The following is a 10,877-nucleotide window of genomic DNA, read 5'->3' as shown; positions in this document are numbered from 1 at the left end:
CTGCTCGCGTTTTACACCCGAACGGCTCGGAGACAGCCGTGCAGCCCTGCCCCCGAGGCCGCGAGGTCCCTCCGGGCCCTTTGTCCCCTGGCCGCTCTGATGGATGCTGTCACGCTCGCGCGGCTGCCATGATCCCGCAGCACGCGGCCGCGCCGCACATCTCGTTCCGCAGACACAAACGGCGTTTCCCTCGGCCCGGAGCCGCCCGCCGCTAACAGGAAGCCCTCGGCGGGGCCGGACACCTCGGGGCCGGGCCGAGGCGGAGCCTGGCGCTGCCGCCCGCCCTCCCGCACGCAGCGGAGCGGAGCCCAGGGGCCGCGCGGCTCGGGCCGGCCCGCGGCGGCGGCCGCTGACGGGGCGGAGCGGAGTCGGCGCCCGGCGACTGCGGCATGTCCCGTCGAGGCTCCCGGGAAGGAACTGAGAATGAGATTGCCGTGGAAGGCTAAAATGGTAACCGGGTACCTCCCCCCCCCACTCGTGTCCGCGGAGAGCGGGGTCGGCTTTGCGTCGCGGTGCCCGTCTGCGCTGCGGGATGGAGCCCGGCTGGGGTCGTGCGGGCTGCGTTGCTCTTTGTGCTGCTCTTCGTCTGGGGAGCGTGGAATAGTCCCGGCACGTGTCCGGTTAAAGTCGGGGAGACGTCGCTCCCCTTTCTTTCTCGTCTTCTGTTAGTTGTGAGTTTTAAAGCCTCGACTCTGCAAAGTTGTTTTGCAGCTGGAAATAATAGGTTCGCAGCGCTTCGGATGCCTCCTGTCAGAGGGAGCGGAGGGTTGCTGCGCTTTACTTACTTGTGGCTTCAAAATGTAAAGGCGATCCGCCCGAGCGTGCAACGGTTTTTAAAAGTGCCATTCCTTCCCGAAACGAAAGGCCGAAGAGATTAATTGCTTTAGAGGAGGGGGGCGGGAGGGAGAGGGAAGAGAGGCTGCTAATCAAAACCAAACTGTTTCCTTAGAAAAGACTTTGTATAACTATTTGAAATATGTGCTAGTCTAGGAAAAATAGCTAAATGGAAAGTCAGGGTATCTCGATACCACAGGAAGGGACAGCCTGCCAAGAATATCTCCAGTGTTCCCTCCATCTAAAAGTATCCATCTCGCTGTGATTGTTGTGTTTATTTTGTGCAGCCCATCCTCTGCCCTCAGCACCTGGTATGGATTGTGGTCTGCAGGAGAGGGGAAAAGTTCCTTTCTCTGTTTTTCTCTCCCTTTCCCGGCAGAGCTCAATTCAGGATTGGGGTGAAGAGGTGGAAGAGGGAGCTGTTTACCATGTCACCCTGAAAAGAGTGCAGATTCAGCAAGCTGCCAACAAAGGAGCGAGGTGGCTCGGGGTAAGTGAAGCTGGTGCGCTGGCATTTCTGGAAGGCTGCTCATGGACTTTGGAACCTGCTGCAGGGAGCTGGATTTCACACCAATCCGTGATATTAACTTCTAGCACTGACTCTCACTGTTTAAAAACAACTGCACTGGAGTTGGCTGTCAGGGCAGTCGGAAAGAACTGTCGGCTCTTCCTTCTTTTACTGATGTGTATGAAAACAGATCTGACCAGTTGTGGCTGTGGATCGGATGATACTTAATGCAGAAAAAAGGGATGTCTTTTGGTCTCATCTTAAAAGTTGGGCATTCAATGGTTTTTTTGGAGTGGGCTATGGCTCGTTCCAGTTGCTAGGAGTTTTTTTCATGTCCTCCAAGCAAACAGTCACAGTATTTTAACTAACGAGGGTCTCTCAAAAGTTAGCAGAAACTTCCTCAAAGTTTGAGTGAATGTAAATTTGGGTCTTGTTTCACTCTTTCTTTCTGGGCCAGATGAAATGTTGGTGTTCCCTTTTACTTGTCAGCATTTCTGCAAGTGCTACAGCTATGTGCTCTTTTTCAAAGGTATATTTCAAAGCAGGGAGGCTTTAGCGGTAAGTGAAATAAGCTTAAATGCACATGCACTTAATTTGGCATGCTGCTGAGTGCCTTTACCTTTGTCAGGCCAAGTCCCCAGCTGATAGAAAATGTCCTCACTTCCCTGGAATCACTGCAGCTGTGGCAATCTGAGCCAGGTCTTCAGGTGGTGCTTATAACGTTGGTATTATTTTATGTTAATAGATTTTCTTCCGGATCAAAGGCAGTCACGCATGAACTTGGTTTGTGATAATGTCTGGGTTAGTATTTTAAAGACTTTAAAATCTGCTCAGAGATTTATATCAAGTCGTTTTCTTGTGAAGTTCCACGTCATGAAGCAACATAGCGATGCTGAAACCACAGTCAAGAAAGATAAGCAAATTTTGTCCTGCATACAGATAGTGCTTAAAAAGGGGGAACTTTTCCATGCTTGCAAGAAGTACACAGAGTTCTATTCAGAACAGATAATTTCAAATCTGCTTCCTCTGAGTGGCAGATTTCCCATCTCTGCCTCCCGTTTTTACCAGGGTTGATAGAAGAATAGTAGGAAGTATTTTTGCACCCTTGTAAGATTCCCAGATGGTGGCTTTGTAAGAGGTGGAGGCCACTGTGAGTGAGCCCATGTCCCCAAAGCATCCTTTAGAATAGCATTCATTTCTCCTGTTTCGGACATGTTGCTGTGTGTGTGCAGAAGGAATCTGCTAAGCCTTGATCATATTCTCAAAGGAAGAATGTTTTTGTGTTGCTCAGACCACTGGCACAGTTTATGGTGCTGGTCTTAGTAAGAAGACAAGGGACTGCAAGGTCATAGAGGTGGCTTTTGGCTTTCTATGTCTAGTGCAAGCTTCTTCAGGTCAGATGGAGCCCTGTTAGTGGGGCAGTGTGTCACCTGTGCAGGGCATACATGAGTGTCTGCAGCTTCCAGGCTGGCATCTTTAATCAGCAATATCTCATGCACTTTATTTAAAGATATTTGTAAACATATGGGCCTTTTGTTCCCTTAAGCTCTTCAGAACAGAAAATATTTTAAGCTCTTTGTGATCTTGTTTTATTAATGGCTTTACTGTGGTCCTAAGGCCAGCAAATAGCCTCTAACTTAGAACGTTACTTATGAATAGGCATCCCCACCTCCTGTGGTTTTGCTCTGAAAAGCATAATTGTCTCTTTTGTAATTGCCATCAGGTGATTATTTACTTATAATCTGGAGCTTACAGGGTTTTATGATATATTTATTTATTTTCCTCGAGCCTTTGAAATTCATAGAGCTTAATTATAAAGCTGTTGGATTTATCAGTGCCGGTCCTTCTTGGTGTCGCAGGCATTCATCCTTAGGTTGAAGACTGGAGGCCATCGGGAGAGAATGGGAATAACGTATTTGTGCACCTGCAAGTATTGAGCTTTAATTGTAGCAAGTATGGTAACTCTGTCACTGATTATGTTTGGGTTAGGCTTAGAAAACAGTGACTTATTCAGTGTCAGTTTGTATCCTGCAAAGGTCTATAGAGTTTGACCTTCTGCGGGGCACTGAGTTTCTAGTGGTTTATTGCAGAGGGTCAGGTGCCTTGTGACTTGAAAAGCCAAAGTTCTTCAAGAACCTCCGAGTTGCATGTGGATATTGAATGTTGTGTGGCATCAGAGTAGGGGTTTGGTCCAGTGATTCTGGAGTGGGTAGTTCTTAGTGGTGCTGTGTTTGTAAACTGCTTTGGAGATGTTTCAGCTGGAAAACATTAGGTGGTGAATTACTTGATGTGTCTGAAAACTTCATACAACCTTTGCTAAAGGAAACATAAAACATCTTGCTTATTCCAAGCGTGTTGGTGCTTATTACCAATTTCTTTAATCATAGAATGGCCGGGGTTGAAAAGAAGCACAATGATCAAATAGTTTCAACCCCCTGCTATGTGCAGGGTCACCAGCCACCAGACCAGGCTGCCCAGAGCCACATCCAGCCTGGCCTTGAATGCTTCCAGGGATGGGGCATCCACAACCTTTTTGGGCAACCTGTTCCAGTGCTTCACCACCCTCTGTGTGAAAAACTTCCTCTTAATATCCAGCCTAAACCTGCCATCTCAGTTTAAAACCATTCCCCCTTGTCCTATCACCATCCACCTTCATAAACAGCCATTACCCCCCTTGTTGGAAGTTATGCATAAATATGTTCTTGAAGAGGTACCAGTAAGTGAATTACTTTAGATTTATTTATTTATTTATTTATTTATTTATTTATTTATGTTTCAAGAGGGCTAATACACTTTTTAAAATATTCTGTACCCTAACGTACCATCCAGGGTTCTGAATGCTCACCCCTGCTGTGGGGGAATGGGCTCTTTAAAAGCTTGTTGTAGGAGTACAGCTTCAGCACTGTGAACACTTGTTTTCAAACTTCTATATTTAATTAAAGGAAAAGATAAACAGGCTGCGACTTACACAGACATCAGTAGTTCCGTATCTTTCAGAAGTGTGAAGCTTTTGTATAAACACCACATTTTCAGCTTTAAATTTAACATAGACATCAAAGGATGCCAATACTAATGACTGGTTTTGTCACTAAATGCTTAGTCACTAAATATTTAGTGAAGATTAAGACTTTAGGCACTACGGTATTAGGGAGGATTAGTAACCCCAGTAGTAGCTCAGCGTTGTGATAGATGCTGCACAAAAGGACTACCCTGACCAAAAATATGTACGGACTGTGTATCAGATAAGGCATGTCAGTGCACATATATTATCTCTTCTGCTGGACAGTGTCTGAGGCAGTGCTGTGGATCTCACAGCAGTCTTGGTGCTTTTCAAGTTATTGGTAAACATGAAGGCAACAGAGAGTCTTAGGAAAATATTCCAAAGCCAAATGTTTTTTGTGGGGGTGTTTCAAGAGGATCCCTACTGAGCATGAAAAGTTCAACAGGAGAAAGCATGAAGACTTCTTTCTTTTTTTATCTAAACCTAAGTGGGTGGAAGTGTCTCCAGAATAGATGTGTGGCAGAAGGCATCGTTGTGAGAGCGGGAGAGGTGGTATGGAGACTAGGAACAATCTAGAAACACTGAAGGCCATGGAAACAGACTGATGAGCTAACTTGTATTAGAGAAGGATGGGGAGTTGGAGGATTGGATGGATGGGATGATAGGGTCAGGAGAAGTGCTTCTTTCCACAGCAGCCTTCTGAGTGGATGTTCAGCATCATTTTGAATGAATTACATCAGGCTAGATAAAAAAGACCTATCAGTAACAGGAAAGAGAGTGCAGCAAAGAGTTTTAATGATATGGTTGAGAAGGTTGAATAAAACTATGACACAAAAAGAACCTACAAAATGAGATTCAGCTTATGTCTGAGGATGTAAAGGCAGCCCACAGAGAGACTGTCACCCTGCATGTCAGATGGGATGGAGGTAAAGGCAGCAAAGCGGAAAAGGCAGGTGAAGAGTTTAGCATTCTGTGGTCTTTTTTTGGTCTTGAACTGTCAGCCACGTATTCGTGAAACAAGGCTGAGAGACCAGCTGCTGAATCATACTGTAGCCAGAAGTAGATAAGAGTAGAGCTGTATAAGTAGATTAGCTTCTGAACCCCTTAATTTCTGTTGCCAAGAGCAGTATGCTGAGTATGAGCTCTGGAAAAGGTGAACTCCGGTCAATGACTTACTGTAAATCACAAACTGAAAAGTAAATAGGGAGTTGAAAGAAAAGGGAAGAAGCAGCAAGTAGGGAAGTAGATGGAGAAAGAGAGGGAATTTTGAATGGGAGAAGTGAGTGATGAGAATACGAGAAGCAAAGTGTCCAAGAGAAAGAGCTATGAGGGAATGGGATGGGATCTGTCAGATAGGTGACAGGATCAGAGGAGGAGCACAGGCAAGAAAATCCCACGCTTGCAGAAATGTAGAAATGAGAGTTGTTCAAGGTGTCCTTTGCAAAGAGGAATGAGGGTTGGAGAGTTTCAGGAGCCAGGACTGCAGATGTAGAATGAGATTGAATTGAAATATTGAAGTTGTCTGACTATGGAGAGCATAAAAGTGAAGTAAAGGGTGGGGGGGTTTTACTGTGCTTGTGTTTGTGCCAGATGCCAGTGGGTACATCCAGTGAAGATCTACCAGAGCTAGGGTTGAGCAGGATGGACCCTACAGTGATGGAAAGAGAAAGGGATGAATGATGTAGGCAGGAAGAAATGAATGAACTGAGCCAAAGCAGTAGATACTGCTAGGAAGCAAAGAGGAACTGTTGGTCTGGAAACAGCTGCCTGTGGGAGTTCTGCAGGTCAGACTTGCAACTGAACTGTTGTCACGTGTTCATTAAGGTTAGTTAAGGTTAGTTACAAGCTGAAGCACGCTGACAAAATCTAATGGTCTGGCAGAGGAGAAAACAATGAGAGGCTGACAATTGGGGTTGGTTTAACTGGAGCAGGTTGAGGTTACATAGCACAGAACACAAAGATGTGCTTGTGAAAGAATTAAAGTTTCTACTGTAGGCTGATATCATTGTCTTTTTTTGTCCCTTCCAATTTTGGGACATTTTAACCAATCAAACTTCACATGACCCATGAGGATAATGTAAACCAGAAAGGCAGAAGTGATGCTCAGGTGTTTTAGGTGATTGCCAGCAGAGGTGAGAAACGTGGTTCTCCTTGTATGGTGTCCTCAGTGTGACTGCAATGCTGATTGCTTTCGAGTCAGTTTAAACTAGGAGTTGTAGGATAATCAAGAAAATGGCAGCTGTGTCTGACTATTATTTGGAGTATAGTTTGGTTATCTTAACAAAATGAATATGGTTTCAAATCATCAGATCAACGAGATAGTGGGAGCACTGCAGGGAGAGTAAAGAAAGCAAATAACTGTACAGCATTAGCACCGAAGCCACTTTGTGGTAGAAGTCTCTACTGTCTTAACCAGGCTGATGAAGAAAAGATGGGGCTGTAAAGCCTTGCTTAGCTCAAGGTAGGCTGTGCTGATAGTCTGTCCTGGTGCTGGAGAGGCTGCTCTGTGGAGGTTACTGATGTCATTTTATGTTCAAAGTTGTTTGAGAAGCAGCAAGAGAAGGGCAGGTGGGAGAGGAGGTACCTGCAGGGGAGGAGGGAGGTGACAGCAGTGAGGTGCGTGAAGCACTCTTCATTCTTCTTCCCTTGTTTGTGTGGATGTGTGAATGTGCACTGTTAAACAGACTGTGGAGAAGCATATGCAAAGAAGTAGCAGAGTGCTGTTAGAAAATGTTGGGAAATACTGGGGTGGGAATGGAGGAGATGGAACAGTGGGCTAAGAATAACAGAAAGGATACAGAGCTACAGAAAGTGAGCAACAAGAGGCATATGGGTGTGGAATGGGCAGATAGACAAGAAATTACAGAATGAAAAATGGAGTTTTCAGAGTCCAATGAAGTTGCTTTTTGCAGAACTCCCCTGTCAGCCAGCTGGAGTGCTTTATAGCCCCTTCCACAGGCTATAGGGAAGGGTGGATAACTTGTGACCAGTGCTCCAGGAATCTGAGGGAAGCAGAGAGCAATGAGAGCTAGGAGGGGCTCCTTAATGCTTGCAAGTGTTCTTCCTGTCATAGTACTTTACCTTACCTTGAAAGAAGTGAGGAAAATACCTGTGCTTTGCCTCTGGAGTTTTTACTAGGGCAGGTCTCAGGAAATGCAGCCAGAAATGGGAGTTCCCCTGAGCCCAATGCTTCAGAGGAGCCATGCAAGGCCTGTACATCCGCATCTTAAATGATTGCTAAGCTTTGTGAGCCAGACCTCAAGTATTAAGTTTCTCAGTGTACTAATGGATGACACAGACTGCTCTTCCTTTCTGTCTTAAATATCCAGATAAGTGAAATCATAAGCTTCCTCATGGCAGATTTTAGAGACACTTTTCTTTTCCTTCTGCTTTCCTTTTTGGCCAGAGCTGGACTTCTGACTCTGGGGTCTGTTGACTCAAAAGATTACTTATCACAAGCCATCTTTAATGCTATGACATTGGTTGTACAGCTGAATGTATTCTTCAAAACTATAAACACCTTGTTGTAAAAGGGTGCTTTAAAGAATGCAAATCTTAGAGGCAAATGCCTCTAAGGTTCTGAAAGGGAACAAGGTGAGAAGCGTCAACTCTGTCATTAAATATTAATGTATTTTCCTAGCACGGATAGTGTTTGATAAGTACCTTTCCTGAGAATATCATGTTGCATTAAAACTGATTTTTGAATGATTGTCTTGTGCTGCATGTAACTACATGTTTGGCTTCTGAATGTAGTTGTGTACATTGTGATGGAGAGCTGGGTAAGAAATGGTACAGAACTGCCTAATTGCAGTTGGGACCTGGGATATAAGCTTCTCCCTGACTTGAAAAACAAGTCTGAAAAGAAATTTTAGTTGGGACTTATTTTCTTTACAATGCTGATCTCCTAAATACTGGTTGAGATTTAAATGGTGCCTGGAACCATCAACATTTTAGGAACATGCAAAGCCTCACATTTTCTCCAAGCCTGATCCTGCCCTCCTGTATAAAGTTTTAAGCCAGCTCTGTGATTTATTTTTGTCTTACTCTTAGTCCCAGATGTTCTTCTCAAGTGTAGTTTCCTGTGCAATCGGTAGGCCAGCACTTAGCTGATCTTTGTCCTTGTTGTAGCATTCTGTTTTTTTCTTGATTTGTAACATTTGTTGGTCTCTTTTTGGCTAAATCAGACTCCTTGGAATCAGGTTCCTGCTGCCTGTTGTGACCACTGAGCCCAAGGCTGGGCTATATAGTTCTGTGTATTTGGCAGAAGTAGTTGACGGGGAGCTGACAGGCACCCTGCTGTTGCACTCAGAATGCTGTCTTCTCTGAGGACCTGTCTTGCAGATGGAGGTTCAAAGATGGAGAGCACTCATGTTGATTTGTTGTGGCAGAAGGTACCTGCCAACTGCTGGAGACCCACAAAGGAACACAGTTAGATTTCAGAGAGAATCATATGATTTTATCCATGAAAAGGTACACAGTTATCAAAAAAAAGCCCTGGAATTAACTTGGCTTACCTTCTGGTTTTGACTGGGCTCTTTCCTCCTGCCCTTTCCTTTGGCTGTGGTCATAGTTGTACAGTAGCATCATAGCCCTTATTAACAACTGCTTTTTCCTTACTTCCTCATTCAGGTATGCTTTTCTGCTCTAGGGATATTCCAGGTAGCACACTTTGATGCAGTCATTAGCTGGGTGTTTGCGCAACAAACACTTGAACATGAGACCTGAGCTTATTCTGATTTTTAAAATGAAAGCCTGAAATATTACTGTCTTTTCACAGTCCCAGATGCAATGTGCATAATAAGAAGGATAACTAGCTTTATAGCACCAAATTGTGCTCTTGGTTGTGTTAAAAACCTCACATTCCAAACTGTCAGAGAGTGACAGGATTACAGTGCTTTAGTCTTGCATGTTTTTAACAGTGAGTGAGGCAGTAGGATGCTTGGCCACTTGGAACTAGAAAGAGACACAGCGGAAGCTTATCTTCCTACATGGTTATGCAGAGGCACCTCCTGCTAATGACTGTTCCACTAAGTGGAATAATGAGAGGTAAGGGAGCCTCAGAAGAGCAGATGTTGCTGTTGACTGCACTGTTCTGCTTTTGCACTGATTGTTTGTGACTGCGTCTTGGAAATCTCTCAGCCAATCTGTTTCAATCTGAAAGCTCACTTTTGACATACTTTAAGGTTACCTATGACTTGTGGGGACATAACAACACTCTGTACTGCAAGTGATATCCCCTTGGAATTCTTCTGATAGCCAGGATGCCTGTCTTTTCTAACTATGCTTCTTGGATGGTAAAGATTCTGCCTTAATTATAGCATCTTAACTGTCCTGCTTCTAACATCAGGGGGATTTTATTTTGCTTGCTTCTCCAAGAAGAAAGGAGGGAAAGGGGTAACAAAAAATCAGCTTGCTCTGAAGAGAAACTGGCATTTTCCTTCTGAATGTTGGAAGATCTAGGTCACTTGTTGGGTTAAAGAAGTGTTGGCAAGGAATGTGGCTATGTGTCATCAGAAAGCCTGGGAGAAGCAGCATATGAACTCAGCTGAGATGCTGCGGAGAGAACAGCCCTGGAGAAACCATTATTTTTACAGTTTAGGGTTTGATGTTTTCATTTAAGAAACAGACTGAAGCATTGCGAGCGTGTTAGTCATGCTTGGATTTAAATTCAGCCCTGCTAAAGTTAATTAAAAATATGTCTAGTGACATTGTGTGCATGCATGTTTTGAATGTGCATCTTTTACTACCAGTGTAGGAATCTATTCTCTAAATACACAGCTTCCTATAGCGAGCATTGTAAGGGTCCACAGCTGTGTGTGGAAATAATCACAAACAATCAGATCTTGGCCTAGCTCCTAAAAGGCAGTAGTGTTACCTTGTGTGACAGGGGTAAATGGATGTTGACAGAGTGTGATTCATACTCTTTCTTGTCCTTGTGTAGCTGGTGTGTGGTTTCTTGCTTGTCTTCGTGCAGCTGTTGTGTAGCCTCTTGTAGACAAGAGGCAGAGTAAGTGTGATGTCTTAGCGTTGTTTATTACCCCAGGAAGATAGTTTCAGAGCTCATAAAACATTAACTTTGGTGTTGTGGTTTGTTTAGATCAGAGAAGCAGAATGCCCCTCATGTTTGAAATGGTTTATCATTTGTACATTAATCCACCAGCAGCAAAACTCTCTTGTCCAGTGGATATGAGCCAGGCTGACAAACCATTCTTTGAACACAGCAGTGATGTTTTGATGTATGTTTATGTACAAACTTTTCAGTCTCTTTTCATGTTCAGTGGCCACAGAAACTCTTAGAGATGTTGTGGCCGGTAGTTTTCCACGAGTGCTACACCAGCAGGTAACGCTACATTTAGGGCTGACTTATGAAGTCTGTGTTATATTTTATTCAAAAGCCGCTTATTTTCTTTTCTTTTATTTTTTTTTTTTCTTTTTTTTTTTTTTTTCTTTTGAGGTTGTTGAAGAGTTTGAAGCATTAGATAAAGTTCTCAGGAAATCGATTAATTGTCGGAGTTGCAGGCTGGTATTTGGTGG

At 44.1% G+C, this 10,877-nt stretch overlaps 1 protein-coding gene across 4 annotated transcripts in view; it reads left to right on the top strand.

The window, feature by feature from the left end:
• The first annotated feature begins 291 nt into the window (after positions 1–291).
• The window catches only part of RGL1 (ral guanine nucleotide dissociation stimulator like 1), a 60,730-nt gene continuing 50,144 nt past the window's right edge, over positions 292–10,877 (top strand). For 2 of the 4 annotated variants that reach the window (XM_085511208.1, XM_015869824.3), the window contains exons 1-2: positions 292–450; positions 1,214–1,324. Coding sequence is in view for 2 of the 4 variants with exons in the window: in XM_015869824.3 (XP_015725310.2) it covers positions 424–450; positions 1,214–1,324 (138 nt within the window). In the remaining 2 variants the exon portion in view is untranslated. The remainder of the gene's footprint in view (positions 451–1,213; positions 1,325–10,877) is intronic. The other 2 variants (XM_085511209.1, XM_015869825.3) reach the window with 1 other exon arrangement.

The sequence above is a fragment of the Coturnix japonica genome, chromosome 11, assembly GCF_054131305.1.
Source record: "Coturnix japonica strain WE chromosome 11, WE-NBRP24, whole genome shotgun sequence".
Lineage (NCBI taxonomy): Eukaryota > Metazoa > Chordata > Aves > Galliformes > Phasianidae > Coturnix > Coturnix japonica.
The sequence above is the reverse complement of the archived record's forward strand: the minus strand, read 5'-3'. Positions and strand labels throughout refer to the sequence as shown.